The 19,740-nt window shown below is 40.1% G+C and overlaps 2 protein-coding genes across 6 annotated transcripts in view; one reads left to right on the top strand and one right to left on the bottom strand.

Moving 5' to 3' along the window:
* OPA1 (OPA1 mitochondrial dynamin like GTPase) overlaps nucleotides 1-5,129 on the bottom strand; it is a 43,779-nt gene extending 38,650 nt beyond the window's left edge. For all 4 annotated transcript variants that reach the window (XM_088525524.1, XM_088525526.1, XM_088525525.1 and 1 more), the window contains exons 1-4: nucleotides 5,101-5,129; nucleotides 2,616-2,934; nucleotides 2,247-2,343; nucleotides 948-1,055 (exon numbers count right to left, since the gene is read on the bottom strand). In XM_088525524.1, the coding sequence (XP_088381650.1) occupies nucleotides 948-1,055; nucleotides 2,247-2,343; nucleotides 2,616-2,934; nucleotides 5,101-5,129 (553 nt within the window). The remainder of the gene's footprint in view (nucleotides 1-947; nucleotides 1,056-2,246; nucleotides 2,344-2,615; nucleotides 2,935-5,100) is intronic.
* A 3,518-nt stretch (nucleotides 5,130-8,647) lies between these two features.
* Nucleotides 8,648-19,740, top strand: part of LOC104579120 (putative cation-transporting ATPase 13A4) — a 35,891-nt gene continuing 24,798 nt past the window's right edge. Inside the window, exons 1-5 of one of the 2 annotated variants that reach the window (XM_088525606.1) lie at nucleotides 8,648-8,716; nucleotides 13,569-13,742; nucleotides 17,185-17,322; nucleotides 19,391-19,461; nucleotides 19,553-19,633. In XM_088525606.1, coding sequence (XP_088381732.1) covers nucleotides 8,648-8,716; nucleotides 13,569-13,742; nucleotides 17,185-17,322; nucleotides 19,391-19,461; nucleotides 19,553-19,633 — 533 coding nt within the window. Of the gene's footprint in view, nucleotides 8,717-8,805; nucleotides 8,869-13,568; nucleotides 13,743-17,184; nucleotides 17,323-19,390; nucleotides 19,462-19,552; nucleotides 19,634-19,740 lie in introns of those variants that run through there. The other variant, XM_010226721.2, reaches the window with a different exon arrangement.

The raw sequence follows: 19,740 nt of genomic DNA, 5'->3' as shown, positions 1-19,740 counted from the left end.
GTGTTCTCTGATTCTCTAATAAGATGAAAAAAAAAAAAAAAAAACAGTTCCACAACAACCTATTTAGAGCAACAGTTAAGAAACTTCATATATACAGTCTTTTATGAATACAAATTTATGTGCTTTTGCAAATATTTACATATATTAGGAAGAATCACTATAGGAACGTTCGGGTGAACTTTTGAGCTCTACTAAAGAACAAGTAAAATATGAAAATCAAAACCATCATTTCTGGTTTTCAAAAAGAAGTCTGATCAGGAATGTATTACATAGATCTCCTGAAATTTGAAAAAATACACACACAACAACACACACGACTTAGCCTACTAAACCTACTGTATATGGACATACTCAGTTGGGAGTACATCCCACTTTTTTCCTGGATGTTACTCTTACAATTCTTCAGTCTGCTTACCCAGAAATGTATCCCCCATTTAAACTCAAACTTCCAGTAGGTCCTTCTGTAGTACCACCCAAATGGATAATACCACTCAACCCATAATAACACGTTACTGCAGTTACAAATCATTTATTTCACATGCTCCCAACACTAACGACGACAGTTCTTTAATAATCCAACCATAACTCCGTAGTTAGTCAGGCACTGAACAGTAAAGTATCAATCTGACTTTTTCCAAACTCCAGCTGGACCCCTAGCAGTTCTCTGAAACGACCTAGCTTCCAATTTACTTGTTTGAGGTTGAACAAGAATTCTGGTTTTCTGTTCACTTACATATTTTTTTTTTCAGCACTGGCTGGTAGAAATCTTGCTTTTAAAAATACATTACACTTACCTGTGTCCAAAACATTTTTCAGATGAGATATTCAATGAAAGGCATGCATTTTTCAGGATCCTTTATCTTTTAGGTCTAGAGATACATCTGTGACCTCCTCTTGTAATAATATATCTTTTCAAAATTAAAACTAAGCTGAAAAATTGTTCTCACCAGGAGAAAAAAATCCTTTCAGTGAAGTGAAGCTTTCTCCAATCTTCTCAAAATCAGGTAGAAGTTTGGCAAGGTCATCCGCATCAGGAAGGGCTTTGATAAATTTATCTAGAAAAACAGGATAAGAACTAATAAAGACACTTTTTTTGTTAACAAGAACAGCTTAAGCAGTCAAACTTGGTAAGTGCTTCAGCATATGGCTTTTCTTGATTTTGTTTTAAAGAAACAAAGAGTTTCTTTCTGCCTGCTCCTCTGCCCATTCCCCGCCATCCAGCTACTGTTGAGAAAGGTTATCAGATCTGAAAAACAAACCGCTTTTCTAGACTTTGAACTTGCTGATAACTTAGTTACAGCTTTTCACCATTTCTGATATGTTATACTTCCATATACTTAGGAAATGGTGCTTCTAAAGTACAGGACGCCATAACCTGTGTCACTCTGCAAAAGTTTTAGGGAAAGCTTACTTTTCCAATTTCATGTATAAGCCAATTTTGTAATCCTTCAGAAAATCATATTAGTTCCACAGCACTATAAAAATGAAATATTCACTAACAGCACTAACAAAATAAACAAGAAAAATTAATCTCCGTTATTCAATCTCTTCATTTATCTATACAACACTTACAGTGGAAGCCTTCAAACATCAAAAAAAAAAATGACACCTGCTTAATACCCTGCATACATAAGAAGTGACTCCATGTTTGTTTCTTTACATTTATATCTTTGAGCAGACAACATGTGCTAGAAAACTACTGTAACGAAAAGATTCAGGAAAAATAGATTTAAGCTTCTCTATTTCTTAATTCTATGTTTTCAAGATGATTTTGTAGCTAGGTAGCTTCTTTTGCATTTCCAGTTAGATCTGTTAACTATATTTTTACTTCTCCATTTATGTATTTTTTACCTTATAGGAGCCACCATATAGAAAGAGAGAATTTGTACATATTTCTACTAAAACGTGCCCAAAACTAAGTCCCTCGCTCATGCTGAAAGTCTCCTCTGAATAATGTTAGAAAGCTCACGGGTTAAATGGATTGAATACATTCACTCCATACATGTAGTGGATTGAATGCATTTTCAAACTACAGGATAGATTACAGAATGTCAGTACTAAATGAGACTTATTTTCCTGCAGAAACATTGGTACATATATCTTGTCAAAACACAACTCAAACCCTTTAATAACTCAAGTGCACTAAGGCTAAGCTATGAAAATACTATTTCATTGAAGAGAATCAAGATCCTATGTCTTATGCGATAGTCTACAGGTACAGAGTAACATTTTAGCTTTTGTGATACCGAAGTCAATATGTTCATCAAGTTCCCAAACGAAGTCTGGAACAATCCACTTATAGTCATCAAGATCAGGCATCATGTCCTTCCACTGATCGTATGTCTAATACAAAAACGAAGTGTACAGAGATAAACATATAAGAACATAATAATACATTCAGTAACATAAAACATATTATCCCACCACCAGATATGAACCATGCCACTGAGGTCCTTTTAAATTTATTCTAGTTCTCTAAACAATGTATTTTTCCTTTTCACTCACCTCAAACTCTTACTGTCATTAGTTAACCAAGCAATGACATGCCAAGAATACCATTTTGAAACATATAACAAAAAGAAAATGCATATAAAATAGCCTCTACAGATAAATACCTTCTTAGCTGTATAACCACCACCTACAGCAGATCCTAATACAATATAGCGGAGTTTGAGAAGCCTTGAGGCCAGTCTCACTAGCCAAAAGTTCCTGTGGGACTGGAATCCATACTTTACATACAAAAGTTTTGTTTTCCTTATGGGAAGACGACTAAGAGAAGAGAACAGCTGAAGAGAGATCCTTAGTGGAGGTCTTTGATATTTTGAACTTGGATAGTAGGGATGATGTATACTTCGGGAAACGAGATGCAAGCTTTGTAGTGGTGATTTTCTTTTTATTCCACAGCTGCTATTTGCTAGACTCCGGCAGATGGCACTGAGAAAAAGAAATAAAAACTCTAAGCAACAGATGACTCAACTCACCATTAACTCAATAACATATTTAGAAGCCTTGCACATTACATATTAGTCAGTTACAAATAAAAGAGAGTATCATTCTAAACGTAAAATTTGAAGCTGTCCCCTCTATGCTATAAGAAACAAAAAAAACTGCAAAGCTGCAACAGTGTTAACAGGAGTGATAGAAAAATTTAAATACCATTTACTAAATAAGCCTTTTGTTCAGTGAATTTAACTTCCACACAGAACTAAGGCAAAAGGAACTTTTTTTTTCTTCAAAATACTTTTGTCCTAGAGTCCACAGGAAACTATGACTGACTTGCCATGTAAAAAAAGGCTTAACAGTTTTGTGTCTCTTGTTATGTGAAACTAACTTACAAAGTCCTCTGCAAAGTTAACATTCTTTATAACTTCAAAAATGATACAAAAATGAAAATTCCTTTTGCAAAATAAGCAATTTTTTTTTTGGCAGAGCTAGCTCTCCCTTGGAGCAGAAGGAACTGGATGACAATTTTTCAGTTTGTTTTACTGCTATTTTCTGTGGTTCTAAGATCACAACATGATTGTTTTGTCTTAGGTCATTCACAGACAAAATCACTTCTGGACATGCCTTTATCATGGTTGATGAAGGTTCAAAAAGTAGTTCAGAACAATCTGTGTTTGGCAAAATAAAAGCAAGGTTCAACCATGTGTCAAACACAGAAATTTTGCCAATGCTGCCCATACTAAAACACACATAAAAACTGGAATAAAGCTCCCTGTCTCCTTCAGTTCCTGCTTTATGCATGTCTCCATATTTTGTGGTAACTCTAGTTTAGAGAAAAGTCAAGAGATATGGCAAAATAATTTCTTCTGTGCTAGTCCTTTCTCACCATATCAGAGTGGCTAATTCTAAATCATTCAGAGAACACAAAATATGAATGAAGTTACAGTTCTTAAAATTAACGCTTACTGGAAGACTCTTTGTTATAGAAGTGCTTTTTATGCAGAAACTGATCTTATACAGGTGGAATACAAGTTAAATAAGAACTATGTGAATTGAGATATTTTCCTCTTCTAAAAGGCTACCCTAACTACATCTACACATAAGCATTCCTTCATCCTAATAGCAATTTTTAAAGGAGTCTGTTATGAAGCTCCTCTTTTATAAAAGCCAGTATTCCCCTGCTGCCATAAACTACTGATAAAAACTGACAAGACCTCTAAGACCTTTGAAAAGTGCTCTTAGGTGGACTAGGGAGCTAGAATGGTGAGATTAAATGAAGCGCTTCTGCAGCCCTAAATTTAAAGCCTGGGGGAAGCTGTTTTTAACAAAAAAAAAAAAAAAAAAAAAAATCAGCTTTCTGGACTCAACTAGCTCTACCACTGAAATCTGCCTAATTACTGGCCAGCAACCAGACTACTTGGCGTTGCAGGGATTAACGACCACTTTTATTTTACATGGTGTTTATTATTGTGATAGATGCACTCCACCTGGAAGTTGTAATGGCTACATTTCATGCATATTGCAATATTTTCCAAGATGAAAAAAAAAAAAAAAACAAAGCTCACTTCTGCTAAGGGAAATCATAGAATCATAGAAATGCCGCAGTTGTAAACATCTTTAATAGCTACAACTACAAAATAACACCTGAAACAGATACAAGCAAAACCCATTGTAGCATTTTTCTTCCTGAGTCACTACTAGACAACATTTATATCCCTGCCGTTGCTCCCAAGCCTTCAGAAAAAGGGCGCAAGATTAGAAACCCTCAGTTTCACAGCTCCTATCGGGAATTATGCAGGAAACCCCCCTAAAAACATGAGCGTAAGGCGGCCGCTTGAGAAGGCGCCGAGGCGGCCGAGCGGAGCCTTGCGGGGGCAGGGACGCGGGAGGCGGGCGACTCCTCTCCGCCTCCCGGTGCAAGGGGCAGGGAAGGGCCCGGGGCCGGGGGGTGTCCCGGTCGGGGAGGCGGCTCCGCGCAGCAGCCCCTTCCGGTCGCCGCCGCTGGGGCCCGGCCGCGCTGCCGGCTCCCGCCGCGGCCCGCGAAACGGCGGCCCCGGGGCCGGGCGGAGCCGCGGGGCCTCGCTCGGCACCGCGGGGCCCTGCGCCGCTGCAGCCCTGTGCCGCCCGCTCGGAGCCGCGCCGCGGCCGCGCTCTCACCAGGCCGCCGCGGGCCGGGTCCGCCACATCCTGGCGGCCGCGAAGGGGCCGCCCGCACCGCGGGGCTGCGACGCCGCCGCCACCGGCGCCCGGGCAAGGGCAGGCGGGAGCCGCCGCTGCCGGCCTCGCAGCGCCGCTTCCGGCCGCCGCGGTCCGCGCCGCAGGGCCCTGCTGGAAACAGCGCCTCTGCGCGCAAAGGTTCCGGCCGCCGCGGGGATGGGGTTAATGGGAGCGCCGCTACCCCGGGGGCGGGGCTGGGCGGGGCTAGGATGGGATAGGGATGGACTAGGATGGGATAGGGATGGACTAGGATGGGATAGGGATGGGATGGAGGGTGAGGGTATGGCTCCCCACAGATGGGCATTGTGGCCCCCTGCTTCATGGCCACCCTTAAGCCCTGGCCAGGGCTGGCCCTCGATGAGAGTTCTTTGGCTGTTCCCGTTGCCTCTCTCATTGCTCAAATCAGTGAAAACTTCCCAAATGGGACCTGGTCACTGCAGCACTACCCAAGGGCTCGAGGCAGCCCCCAGAATTGCCTCAAGAGCTGGGAAACAGAGCGAGGAACCATGGCCTTGGGGTCCCTTTGGCTGCCACTGGCCAGGAATGGCGGAGGCGGGAGGAGGCAGCCGGATGGGTCTGTCCCTCTGCCCTTGGGCAGCATCGGTGTCACTTGTGTCACTTCTCAGGAGGGCGGGGGTGTGGGTCTGGCCTCTTCCTGGAAACCTGGCACGGAAGGTTCCCAGCAGTGCCTGTGCTTGCAGACATTCATATATACTTTTCCCTTCTGCCTAATTTGAGTTTTCCTTGTAGCAAGTTAGCCCTGTGCACCTGGGCATGGAGAGCATTACGTTCCTCTTCCTCGCAGCTGACATTTACATGTTGGATTATTGCTATAACTCTTCTCAGCCACCTCCTCTTTAAACAACCCTAGCTCCTTCTTCCTTGTAGATCACGTTTTCTTAATCCTTCCTCATTTTTATCTGTTCTGTGGACTGTTACCGTCTGCTTCACAACTTCTTTCCATGCAACACCCAGCACAGGGCACCGTGCTCCACCTAAGTGGAAAAAAATGATTTGGGGTGTTTTATAGGTCATGCTTTTGTTTGCATAATGTGATGTTTGCCTTTTTTCAGAGCAAAATAATTTGCACAGGGATGACACAAAACATGCATGTGTTTTTAGCACTGATATAAAAATTGTAGGGATGAGGCAAGGCTCTTTCCTTCTTTCATTTGCATCTATTTATTTATTTACACTTTTAAGGGGTTGTCTTTGTTTTGAATCATGTCTTTGCTTTTGTATTTTAATTGACCAGTTACTGTTGTGATTGATATCTCTTCTTTAGGCAATTTCCTTTTTAAAATAGTTATTATGATACTCCGTAGGAGATTATATGCAAAACGGGTTTAATTTATGAACTAATTTGTAATGATTACTTTGAACAATAGAGGGCATCAGTTAACTAAGCTTCCGTGTTTAGGAAGCTTTAGAGGAATTCTCTCCATGAGATAGAAACTGAACGTCCTTAAGAAAATGGACAAAAAACAGCTTTTTCATTGGTTCTGGCTTTATGTATTATAGTAGAATATTGATTAATATACGTCAGGTTGCCAAACTAGAGAAGTAGTGAATGTTTTATGCCTCTAATCAAATTTTCCTTTGTTTTCCATTATGAAGATATAAATCTCTGAGAAGGGTGTTCTGTAAAAGCAGATTTTTTTAATAGATGCTGAACTAAACCTATAAACAGTGACTAGATTAGATGCGTCTTCATTCTTCCCTCGAGACCCAGGTTTGGTGAGCTATTCTGCACGAAAGGGCAGCCCAGGGAGCACTAGTGCACCCTATTCCTCTGCTATGGACAGTACAAAGAGCAAGGCTGACATTTGTGGAAGCACCAAAAGCTGATTGGGCAGTAAAAGCGTATGTGGCAGTCTGCCTCTCCAGTCCTCACCTCCTAAAATGATGAGTCATTTTCCAAAGTAATCATCCTGCTTTGGAAAAGGTACCTTTGGAGTTGTGTGTTGCATTTTATAGCTTTTAGATGACACTTAGCAGCCTTCTCCTATAAACAGAATTATCATGAATGGACTTTATTGCCTTCTTTATTTTTATTTTTAATTGAAAATTGGATGTAATACTCCATATAACAACCGGAGTTCATCTTGCTAGGTCTCAGAAGAACCAAATAATAAAATAAGAGTCTCAGAGTTGCCATGGAGATAAGGAGAGGGTAGCACTGAGGTATGGAGCGTGCCTTGCTTCCCCTCTGTCTTGTGGGAAGAAATCACAGTTAATGTAGGTTAGTATAGTTATATCCTTTCACATCCTGCCTTTAGTCTGTGTTCCTGTGGGAAGTGTGCTGGGTGACAAGACCAAACAGCTTAGATTCAATTCAAACTGCTTGTCATGTCCATCTTCCAGATGTAATTGTCTCTGTGCCACACACAAACGTACATCTGGTTTGCAGGTCAGTCACTGGTTCACGTTATCAGCAATGGGTAGCTTTTCTTGTGTTGATTAATCTAGACCCCTCATTTTATTTTCTCTTCTACATTTCTTCCATTTCGTTTCTCTGAATCTTCCAGTCCTGCTCTCTGCGGGAAATAGGTATAGGATTGTTTCTTTTCTGGTGCTTGGGATATTTGGGAATTGCACAAGTTCATGTCTCATGGGGTAAAGTGCTCATAAATAGGAGTCAGTTTGATACCTCTTGATCTACGTGTCTCTGTAGCCTTAAATATATTTTAATTTCTTTAACATATTTCCGGAAGACAGTTTTTTCCTCTCCTGGACTCATTCCTACAGTAATTGGTCATAACTTCTTAAAAATCAAGAACGAGGAAGAAGTAGCAAGTAGGGGAATGAATCACAAGACTAATAAACAAACAAACAGCCCGAAACAACAACAACAACAAAGAGGGTAAAACTCCTCAATGCTGCTTTTCTGCCTGCTTCCTTTTGGGACTGATTTGGAGATCAGAGAGACCTGTTTCCAGCTCACTACTAACAGTGGGGAACTCCAGTGTCTCTAAGATGGGAATCTTCCACAAAGCTATACATGGAGCTCAGAAAATTTTGTGTGACGATATTATTAGTAATTAATAAAAAAAAATTGATACAAATCCTACATTGTTGGATCCTGACACACAGACAGTGCATAAATCCACCTGCACCAACTGGGATTGTGCTTTGCCATGCCAGAGCTTGAGTTTCTACGTATGGAGTATGAGGGGGTCACTGTGGGACTCTCAGTTCAGGTAAGTTGCGAGGAGTATAACAATAACGATAACAATGCCTGATTTTCTTCTCAGCTGGACAGACTCTCTAGTACCCAGTGATTCCATAGACTCTCCCCTTCTGCTCTCCCATGAAAGTTACTTGTCAGCAATGCTTGCTGCACTCTGAGAGTTATGAGTTATATTCTAGCAAACACTCAGCAGATCTAACTTTTTATTTTCCCCACTGTCCTTGAGTGAGTTTTGCATATCCTGGATATCTCCTCAGTCACAAAACCCCAACAACGGAGCAAAGGGAGGAGGGATGAATGTTACCTGCTAGCCCCACAAAGAGGGAGGAGCTCTATTTTTCAAGCATCAGCAGAGTTATAAGGAAGGTGTGTGCTTAGAGCACTTCCTTAATGTGGAAGTTCAAGCACACAACGCTGAACATCGGTCCCAAAGGTGCTCTAGAAAGTCTCCAGAAGGTCATTTCATGGAGGCCAATAGCCATCATGCACAGCTTAACAAGGGAGAGGAGAATGAGATGGTAAGTTGTTTTATCTCTGCCTAGGTCTTTCTGAATTCAAGGCAGCAGATGGCATGTGTTCTGCAATAAAATGCGCAGGTGAGGTTGTTCCTGTAGCAGTAAAGTACAGTTAGAATGGATTATATTTTTTATTCAAAAAAAAAAAAAAACAGAAGTTGTATATGTCTGCTGCATTTAATTGGTTATACCCTCCAACAGGGGATGCCTCAGGAAAGTCTTGGAAGGAAATGATAGATTTTTGATGTAGCATTACAAATCTTGGTGGAGCTGGTCCAGCTTCAGCTAGAGGATGGGCTACAGCACTGTTTCTAACCATTTGAAAGCTGAGTCTCTCTAGGGTCAGCTCTAATTGGATGAGAACCGGGGATGTTGACTTTTTTTGGAATATAAAAAAAAACTTGTTATGTTTGCACGGATTATTAGCAAATGCAGTCTGTAGTCGGAGTCATTTTGTAGTACTGACAACACTTTTCCAATCTAAGCGCCTGTATAAAGCTGAATTTCTAAGCACAGAGCTACCGTATTTCTTTCCAGAGTTTCCCAGGGAGGAATACATTTATATGCATTACGTGGCATTTGGAAATAGTCCCATATTTCGAGGAAGCATCTGATCTGCTCCATGGTGCTGCTCTTAAATAGGAAGTCTGTTCTTGGGATTCCCAAATGTGTGAAAATCACAAATGATTGAAAAAAAAAAACAGTAGAGTGGTAGATGATACTTCAAACCACAGTAATCTTTTGTGCTAGATTTGGCAGGTATGTATATGCCTGTTTGTGTTACATGTAAGAGAGAGAGAAAGAAGAAAAACTTACGTGTATGAAAGAGATGAAGAGATCTACGTGGTTGTCTGAGGCAATGTATGAGAATGAGGAAGAAAGCAATGTGTAAAGAGAGAGAACAGCTAGTTACGTGCTTGTATGAGAAAGAAAGCAATATGTAGGTGAGAGAAGGTATGAAGAGACAAGTAAGGCTGTGTTTAAATAGAGGACAGAAAGATAGTGCGTATGGGTAAAGAGCATGGATATAATTTCTTTGCTAAAATCACGTCTTTTAGACTATTGTCAGCTTCAGAAGGTAACACTGGCAAATAATTTCTCAGTGACATTGCAATAGCTTTTTAAAGCTATTACAGCATTTTTCTACATTATACTTAACACACCTTTTAATCTAGCTGCACCAAATTATCGACATGTAATTCTTGAGTCTTCAGAAAGATCATATCGCTTCATGTAATAATATAATGGCTGACATTGCACAGATGCCTGTTCTTACAAAGGAAAATAGTTCATGAATTTTGAAAGCGTGCAAGCAATTCACTTGGATTCTGGACAAGCACTGCCTTCTTTAGTAGAACTACTAATTTTTACTGCTCCATTTTACTGGAGACATTTGGGGAACTCTAATGAGCAGAAATTCTTCTAGGTGTTGTCCAGTGTTGTCCCATTTCTTGCTAAAGCTGAGACCTGTATTTAAGAGCAATCATTCTGACACAAGAAATGTGTCCTTGTGCACATCTTTGGGACTGCTCATATTGGTGAAGCATGCTTGCTTGAATGAGAGCTGCAGGAATGGATGCCTCTCCAGAAATTCATTCTCCTACTACCCAACAGAGGCTGAGCAACTTATATTCAGAGCATGAGGTAATATCCCCATTTGTAATCCTGAAGAGATTTCAATAACATGAGAAGGCACTCTGTACACAGTGGCTTGCTTATGTTAGAAAGGATGGGACAGCCACAGTTAGCCAGCTGGTAAACCCCAATCTGCTCTTGCACATTTGAAACTCTGCTTCCTTTAGTATGCCAAAATTGTGAGGGAAATATAGTTCAGGAATTTTACATACTTAGAGCTTGAAAAATTCAAATCTTAAGATAGAAACTGAAATGCACAATCTTGCTTCTGCTGCAGCAACTATGAATGTTGCTACTGGCTTCAGAGGGAATGGAAACAAGCCTGTAATGAAACAGATTCCAGCTGCTAAGAATGAGATGCAGTTATTAAATTCTTTGTGAATCTTAACCACTCTTTCTAGTCTAATCCTATTATCTGTTGTTATAGCAACAGGTTACTCATAATACGGTACCTGATGATTGGATTGCCAGAAGTGTAATATTTTTCCAGGCACTATTTAGACTCCTTGCCCCTTGGTAGCTCTATGACATTTTTTTTTTTTCACCAAGGAAAAGTGTGCCTAAACTTTGCAATTTTTGCAGGCAAACTTGTTTGTAAATTTTGCATTTAACTTCTGACAAGTGGATGACCTGAAAGTTCCATGCAATTTTTCTTTCAACCGCAAGTAACAAGGACATGCTGGCCATAAGAGTGAAAAGCTCTTTGGCACTGCTTTTGGATGCTTGTACATTCAAATACAGTTAAGAGGCTTTTCAATAAGCCCCTCTTCTGCCAAATGAACAGGTATGGCAGCTTTTTCTGTCCAACAACCCATGGCCAAAGAATCCCAGGAATACTGATATGTGTTTGATTTTATGAAGAAGCTTCTTGAGATTTATGGCACCGGAATGTTTTTTGAGGGAAGTTGTTCTGAAAAAACAAAGGCCTGGAAACATATGCAACTGTAAACAGAGCCCACATACATATTTTGGTGCATAAGTGTATGGTTTCCTAGACAGAGTCTGTTCTGGCTCTGTGCTTCTTTTTAGCTTGTTGTTTTGTTTGCATGTTTTTCTATGGATGCTTTGTGGTGCACCAGGATGCAGGTTTGTTTTGCTGCATATTTTTGTTGCAGCCCTTTCAGGGGCAATAAAAAATTTGCATAAAGCAGGAAGCTTCATTTCAAGAAGAGCAAAAATTGGACTTACGTGTTGCATCACATGACTAATCCCAACATTGCATTATGAATGCCATTATCTCCCCAAGCACACCTCTTTGGTGGGTGGACCTCTTGGATATGTTGTCATGTCAAGCTTGGGTTATTGTTCAGCATCTCAGTGTACTTAGAGCAGGGAAGAACACTGCAAGATGAAGATGATTGTAAACGATGACAATAACATGCTGATGCCCACCCTCCCCTTTATTAATTATGTTAGCATATACATATAATGATTAACATATTATTAACAATAAACCTTATTGACTTATCAGACTTTGAGTGTAAGATACAAAAGCTAGAAATTACAAGAATGATTCACTCATGGCAGCAAGGTGAACATAGCAGCAATCTCATCCTTCCCCACCCTGATATTCCTGCCCATCCCTATTTGAGAAGATTATTCCAGTTATTCCAGGTTCAGCCATTTACTGGAGGAAGTCCAACAGTACGTTCTTTTGACAATTTTTCTCTTAAACTTCTCTGTCTCCTCATGAACTTCTTTGCCATGCTGACAAAACATAATGCTTAGATCTGGGCACCTGGATCTTGCTAGTAAGCCATTGCTGCAAACAATGTTAGCATCATTGTATAGTCTAACATGTGTGCTGCTGCTGACACCAGTTTTGTAACCTTTCTGTTAAGAACCTGACAGATGTGAGTAGAGTTCCCTTTCCCTTTCTGTGGGAGGATGTGAATACTAATAGCATGTGACTGATACACTAACAACCTATTAACAACTTTGCCAACCTGCTTTCAATATGAGCTTGACTTTATATGCTGCAGGGTTGCCCTGTATCTTATTCTTATGGGCTGGTCAGAGACTATAGGAACTTTGAAAATGTTGAGCATGTGCATCTCAAGGTGATATTAACAGGTCCCATGCAATGCAGACTTCTTCCACACTTAGTTTGCAGTACTTTTTGTCACAGTTACCCATTTCCTTCTTTTAGAAACCGTATGGACACCACTTATGATGCCTTTTTGGAAGATGAGTAGATAGGCCATGGCAGTGAGATGAACTACTGGGTAGGGCCTGCATGTTGCATGCCAAGCAGAGGCACCAACACAGAACCAGGAGTTATGCATTACTCATCCTTCCAATAACATCGCCTTTTCTTATCCTCTTATGAATGGATTTTGCAATCTCTGTGGCTGAAGATATCTGATCTTCAGAAGTGGATTGCACAATAGCTGCAGGTATACTAGGAAGAAAGAGATTGAGGAATCTTAACCCTTATGTTAGCTTACTGCCCTAGTCACTTGATGTAATTGCAGCCATGCAATCTCCCATTTCAGATCAGAGCTGGATCAGCTCTATACATTCACTATATGCTACACTCTGCTGGTGCTACTGACAGGGAATTTGGCAGTGGTTCCAAGACCTGACATCTCTCAAAGTATAATGCTGACAGTCATCCCTTTGAAGTTTTGGGCAAGTCACCTTGCCTCGGTGTAACAATTTCCCCACCTTTAAAAATGGAATAATAATACCTACTCACATGGCTTCAGTGAGCTGGCTTCCTTCAGCCCTCTGAACATGTAAAGCATTCTGCAAGTGTTCATTAATTGTTATGACTAACAGTTATTATTTTTATTATTATTGTTATTATTTTGGGATGTTAGAACAGCAGCACATTGGCAAGACCCGAAAGCCCCACACTGGAGCTGTCATGAAAGGTGGTAACTACCCTACAAGGTTATGTCTGTGCCAAGCTATTTCAAGCAGCTCCGTCTCATTCAAGGATCCAGTGTGATTCAGAACCATGCAGAGACATATCTGACTCTCTAAAGAAGTGTACTATTAGAAAGTGGATTAAAGAAGTGGATTATTAGAATGCATGACTTTTTTTCCTTGTTTTTGCTCTACAGGAGATATTCGGCTATAAAAGCCAGGGCAGCCGGAGAGCCTTGTGCATTGCTGGATACATCTTGTCCTGTGGGGCTCTGCTGCTGCTGTTTTACTGGAAGCCGGAATGGGATGTGTGGGCAAACTGCATCCCCTGCAGCTTGGAAGAAGCAGATGTTGTACTGCTTAGAACAACAGTAAGTGCCTATTTTAATCTGTAAACTAGTCCCTAGTATGCAGTTAATTGCAAGGTGAGGGAATCCAGTTATCTGAAATCTCTCACACTGCTGATGTCTTGCAATAATATCTTGCATTTGGCATCATTCATCTAAAGAACACTCGAGTATTCCACAAATACCAATTATATACAAGAAGGTGATGGGAATGGAGGGCAACAGCTCATCTAGCAAGAGACTGAAAGAAATCGGTGTGAAAGAACCTGTAGTATCTGTGGTTTCATAGCTATGTTGTTTGCTGTCTTCCTTCCTCCTCCCTTCTGCCATTCCTGTGTTCCCCACATTGCAGACCTCTGCTCCAGATTCTAAACTATCTCTTTACTTGGTCTTCTCTAGAAGGTCCCTTTTTTTTCCACAACTGGGTGTCTTGGTGGACCTGCCTCTGTCTGCCCAAATTTATGCGTGGAATTTAGAGGACACGTTGCTGCTTTGTTCAACGTCTCCAAATTTCCAAGTCTGCTACCCCTTTCTCAGCCATGTCTAGGTTCATCACTGTCTCCACAGTGCTGCTGACTGATGCATTTCAGTGTTCCTAGGAAAGGATTACCTCAGTGTTTCATAGCATATTTCTTGGATATGAGAAAAGCTTTACTGGGCTGGGCCAAAGATTTGTCTAGCTCAGCACCCTCTTCCCAGTTGTGATCAATAGTCCATGGTGAGGGATCAGTGCAACAAACAGGGCAAGTGCAGTCTGCTTGTTTTCTTGGCCTTGGTTACATTCTTCATTTTCCGTCAGTCCCTCTCATGCCAAATAACCTGTAATCATGCAGGTAATGTTTTTAGGGTTTTTTTTTTTTTTTTTGTAGTAGTAGTTTCTTAGTAGACATTTCTATCCACTGAGGACTGGACTGAAACTCTGCAACCTACACAAAGCCTTGTTTCATTTCATTCAATCTATGGAAAAAAGGAAAAAAAAAAAAAAAAAGGTAACTGAAACTTCACTCAGAAGCCAAGCAGAACCTGCATGCTTTGGGAACTGGGAAGGTTGTTTTAATTACAAAAGTTTGATTTGTTCTGCTTTTATGATTTTAAAACAACAGCATGTGAAATTGCAAAATTACTAAGTTGGTATTATTGTATTTGAGTTGTCTTTTTCAAGTGAGCACAACAGCATGTAATAAGAAGCTTTCATTTTGAAAATCATGAGCTGTCCTGTTAAATGTTCTGTATTGAAGAAACATGTATTCTAATAGGCCTGGGTAGAGGTCTTTGAAAAATATATCGTATTAGGTCTAATCTGCTTTTTTAATATTCAGTTCAGTTTTCATTTTTAATTACATATTCTTGTGTATTATTTTAAATGGATTAGCCATGCCAAATACTTTTCAAGTAAATTACTTTTTATATGAATCTTTATGTAACTGAAGAAGAATTGAATTAGATCTTACATTCGTGTTATCAGGAAATTCTCTGAAAGTAAGTTGTGGATATCTGACAATTTCAGATTTCCTTCTTGGGTTCTCTGTGTGAAAATGAGTTTTTTACCTACTATTTTTTTTTTCTAATTATGTCAGTTCTAAAATGTGATAGCTTCCACTGATGAAGACACAAGTAACTCCATTAACTTGATCCTTGGCTTTTTTCTCCTCTTCATGTAACTTCATTCATAATTTATCATCATCTCTGCAATGGTAATTTAAGAGCCTATTAACACACTTTTGTTATTGAAGTTTGAGTCACTTGAGCTCAAATTACAAGCACCTGTGTCATACAGTGCTTCCCATCTCAATCTGAATCTCAATGTCTACTAAGTCTGCTATTTAAACATAAATATCAGAACATAAATGTTATTGTACTCAAAATATGGGTTTAAGAGGAAAAGTGCACAAGTAAGTAAGCTATGTAAACAGTCTTAAAACCATTTTTGAATCTTCAAGTTAATCAAAGGGACACTCCTTTAGTACAGAATAATGATGTTTGCAGAACCTCACCAATGAGGAGGCTTTTATTCTCCCCATAATTAAAAACTTATGTCTGACTCTAATGTCTAAAGCAGTCCTCCTCATTCCTGATGGATGGCAAAGATTTTTTTGTCTAGTATCAGCAGTCACCACAAGACATCTCCTCTGTCCATCTCTTCTGTTACCTTCTCAGAAGTTGGTCTTTGGAGACAATTATCCTTTTACTGGAATGCTGGGCACTGAGAGAATGGTTTGTATCCTGGTTTTAAAAACTGCCATACTCTCAAGAACAGAACACCAGTGTCTATTCTACCCTCTACACAATCCAGATTAAAATAACCCATTGTGGACAATGTGATTAAAAAAGTTTTATAGAACGTTTTTGAGAAGCTGAGAAAAGATCTGTTCTTCTCCACCTTCTCCTCTTCTTTTTCCTCTTCTGTGACATATTTTGTCAAAGCAAGGATAGGCAGTTCTAATGCAAATGATAAGTCTGCATGTTTGTCTTCAAAGAGAAGAACCTTGATTTGAAGGTAATTCATTCCTTTTTATAACCTGATCATCCTTGGGTTCTGTTAATGCTTGAATATAACAGGTTTCTAGACTAGTAATCTCAGTCTTTGTGTTCACGTAGCACAAATGACAATCTGGGTAGAGCTTTCTCCTGTCTGATAATAGGCAGAAAATATCAACACTTGCCCTATAGATATGTTGCTAAGTTATTTTAAGGTAACCATCTTTTTTTCCACATGTGAAGGTGACAATTTCTCACACTGAATATGATGTATTGCTTAAATTAGCCCCTTAGCTGGTTTCTGCGCCCGTGGTTCCGTGTTCCTGACCGAGACTTAAAGTGATAGTATTTGTTACAGTAGCTGCCCTATTCATGAGGACTGCATTAACAATACTATTTGTGTTGGGCATTTACAATGTTGAACATATAAAAATATGTTGAATATATAAAAAACATAAGATTACGAACTCACTTTAGTGGCAAAGGCTTATCTAGGGTTACTGGAAGCAAGCCATGGTGCTAACTCACTAGTTGCAGTAAGCAGTTAAAGAATGACAGAGAAGGTATTGATATTAAACCACATTCATTCTGCGGTGCAGAGTTATGTGCTTTTGACCCTCCCGTTACAGTACAGTCACTGCATCTCGGACTGTCCCATACTGTTTGCCTGTCCCACAGCATGACCTGGCTGATGACATTCCACCCTTATCAGTCAGGCACCAGACCTGTACTGCGGGGATTGCGCTGCATAACTCACATTTTGACAGTACCACACCTCTGCTCCTACTCTGCTGATTTCACCAGGACGTTCTGACCTCTGCAAATGGTGTATCAGTCGCAGGTGTGGGGAAGCCCATGTTGGTTAGCACTTTATCAAAGTTAAAGCAGTGCTCTAGAAGGGCGTACAGTAATCATTTACTGTGAGGTAGCAGTGAGTTTGGTCTGCTTGCATGGGAAATTCTGACAATTCTTTTCTATATTTGTTTAGGATGAATACCGGAATTATTCTCGTAAGAAAGTGACTTGGATCTCTGTGTCTGCAATTATAAAAAATAGACCAGATTATCCAGCCATTGTTGGGGAAGATTCAATCTTCAATGAAGCCATAATGAAGCCAAGTTTACAAGTAAGCAGATTTATCCTAGCAGTGTCTGGGACATGATAGCAAGTCTCAGCTATGCTTTATATGGTAGAAGTGGACTGTGAAACAACAAAACAAGCTAAGATACCCCTGTTGAATACAGTGAGCTGTGGCAAAATAAGCTAGAGATTTCATCAAACTGTACTCTTTCAAATCCTCTCTCTCACTGCAAGGGAAAAAAAAATCATCACTTCTTGACAGAAGACCTACATTATAAACGGGAGAGATCTAAGTCACTGTAATGTGCCTGGAATGAAGAATCTGAGCTCTGAAACAAAACCTCATTTCTGACACGGGGATCAAGGAACGTAGGGGTACTTGTATGTTGAAAGGGAAGCTGTGAGGAGCTGTACATCATAGCTTCAACAGCAACATGAAAACACAGAAGAGTGCAGCTTTGAGCTTATTTCATCTAGGCTGCTGATAGAGAGGAAACAGAGCAGCCAAGCACCTAGGCAGAGCTGCATCAGCATCTTTAGAGATGCTTCATCAGGAGTCTCTGAAGCACATTTTGTTCTCTTGTTTTTTATGCACTACTTTGTGCTTTAAAGTACCATTGCTGGAGTAAGGGCCTGTGCTGCTGATTGCTCCTGCAAAACATGTATTCTGGTCTTTGCCATTTCCACATTTGGAGAGCCCAGCATGGCACTGAGGAGAAGGCAGGGGATTAATTGATCCAAGAAGTTCACAAATACCCTGATGAACTGAGTAGATACAATTATTCCCATTTTAGAAAAAGTACCAGACAGAGCAGGTATATCTCTTGCTTAGCATTACTTCAGGTTCATGAAATCTATGTGTGTGCAACAGGAATGCAGCGGCAGATTTCCTCATTTCTACCTCTTGGTTATAGACACTAGATCACTACACTGGAAGTCTATAAAATAGTTTTATATCACTCCACAAAGTAGATTTCTGACTTGTTAGCATGTATTTTTGAACCTATGGCATTTTTTAGGAGAAGTTTTCACTATAAACCTAACTTAAGCTAAGAAGAGTTGTTGTTGCTATTTTGTGTGGGCGCATAATAAGGTGCGCAAGAAAGTTTAGTGCCAGGTAGTTTAATCAACTGGCACAATATGAAAGTGAAGATTGATTTCCAACATTCTTAGAGGGTTGAATTAGTAACATATAAAGCCCAGTATAGCCCTCAGATAACAGGGCCTTTGGACAACAGTTTCATATCAGTCAAAATATCTAGGTAGAAAAAAACAGATTTCAAAGAAGCCAAGAGCAAACAATATAATCCTTCACTAGCAATCCAAAAGCTCCTACTTACACATCAATTATAAAACCTCTTTGCCTTTTAAGCCACGTAAGTCCACAGAGCATTGTGTGGCGTCTGACAGATATCCAAGGACCTGTTCCTGCAATAAGTTGAACCTCTCATTTCCCACTTCAGTTTTTAGCATTGCAAATATTGCAACTCCTCTTGCATGAAATTTTAACCACAGGCCTCTTGTTAGGTCAATGACTATGACTGTAATTCTACTCTGAGTCAGTGCGCAAGTTGCATATTCATTTTATAGGCCTAAAGTAGTGCTTATCGCACGAGATAGGAAGAGTCCTGTAGAGCTAGTTGCTTTCTGAGTTACCTGTTTAGCCTTGCCTTCCTTCAGCTGATATGAGGCAGTATTATTTCTAACAGACTAGGTAATTTTTACATGGGGCAGGACAGACTCATTTTGTCAGTCATAAACAGCAGCGTATGGATATCCTCATGGATATTGTTCTGCAAAGGCTTAACATTAGCAGTGACTCAGGAAGTCTCCTAGAATAGGATGAAAAATGCTGTTTTAGTATTGCTTGACCTAAAGATTTGCAACACTTCCTGCGTACTGCAACACTCCAATAGGGTGGGGATCCCATGCTATTACAAAAATAGAGAGTTAGTAAATGCAGTCCTGCTTACTCCCCCCACCCATTTGCTTTATTTGCACTCTGACACAGTGAGGATGTCTGGCTTTCTAGCATATCTGAGGCCTATGAGCTGACCTGGAAGTATTTTTGTTTGCTATTTTACCAATGTTGTTGCCCCTGTTTTGCTTTTTAGGTGAAAAGCATCCAAGTACAAAAAATCCGGTATGTCTGGAATATCTCTGTAAAACAGTTCCAGAAAGTTGGGTAAGTTCATTGAATGGGTAATGCAGTTTCTAAGGAAATCAAGATGCTTTGGGATAGACTTCCTAAGGAAAACACTCCATTTATATTGTAGAGCTCTGGAAGATCACCACACATGTTCAGCAATACATTCCAAATTCGGTTCTGGTCTCACCTGTGATGAACAGAATGTCAGGTACAATTTAAAACTTCCTGAGTGCTCAACAAATGCTTTTTAAGGGACCTGAATACCCTGCTATTTGTGTACTTTCCTTGATTTTTTTTGTACCCATACACATTAGT

This window comes from Tinamus guttatus, unplaced genomic scaffold (genome assembly GCF_059628265.1).
Source record: "Tinamus guttatus ecotype Peru unplaced genomic scaffold, ASM5962826v1 Tinamus_guttatus_pri_ptg000227l, whole genome shotgun sequence".
Taxonomy (NCBI): Eukaryota; Metazoa; Chordata; class Aves; order Tinamiformes; family Tinamidae; genus Tinamus; species Tinamus guttatus.
The sequence above is the reverse complement of the archived record's forward strand: the minus strand, read 5'-3'. Positions and strand labels throughout refer to the sequence as shown.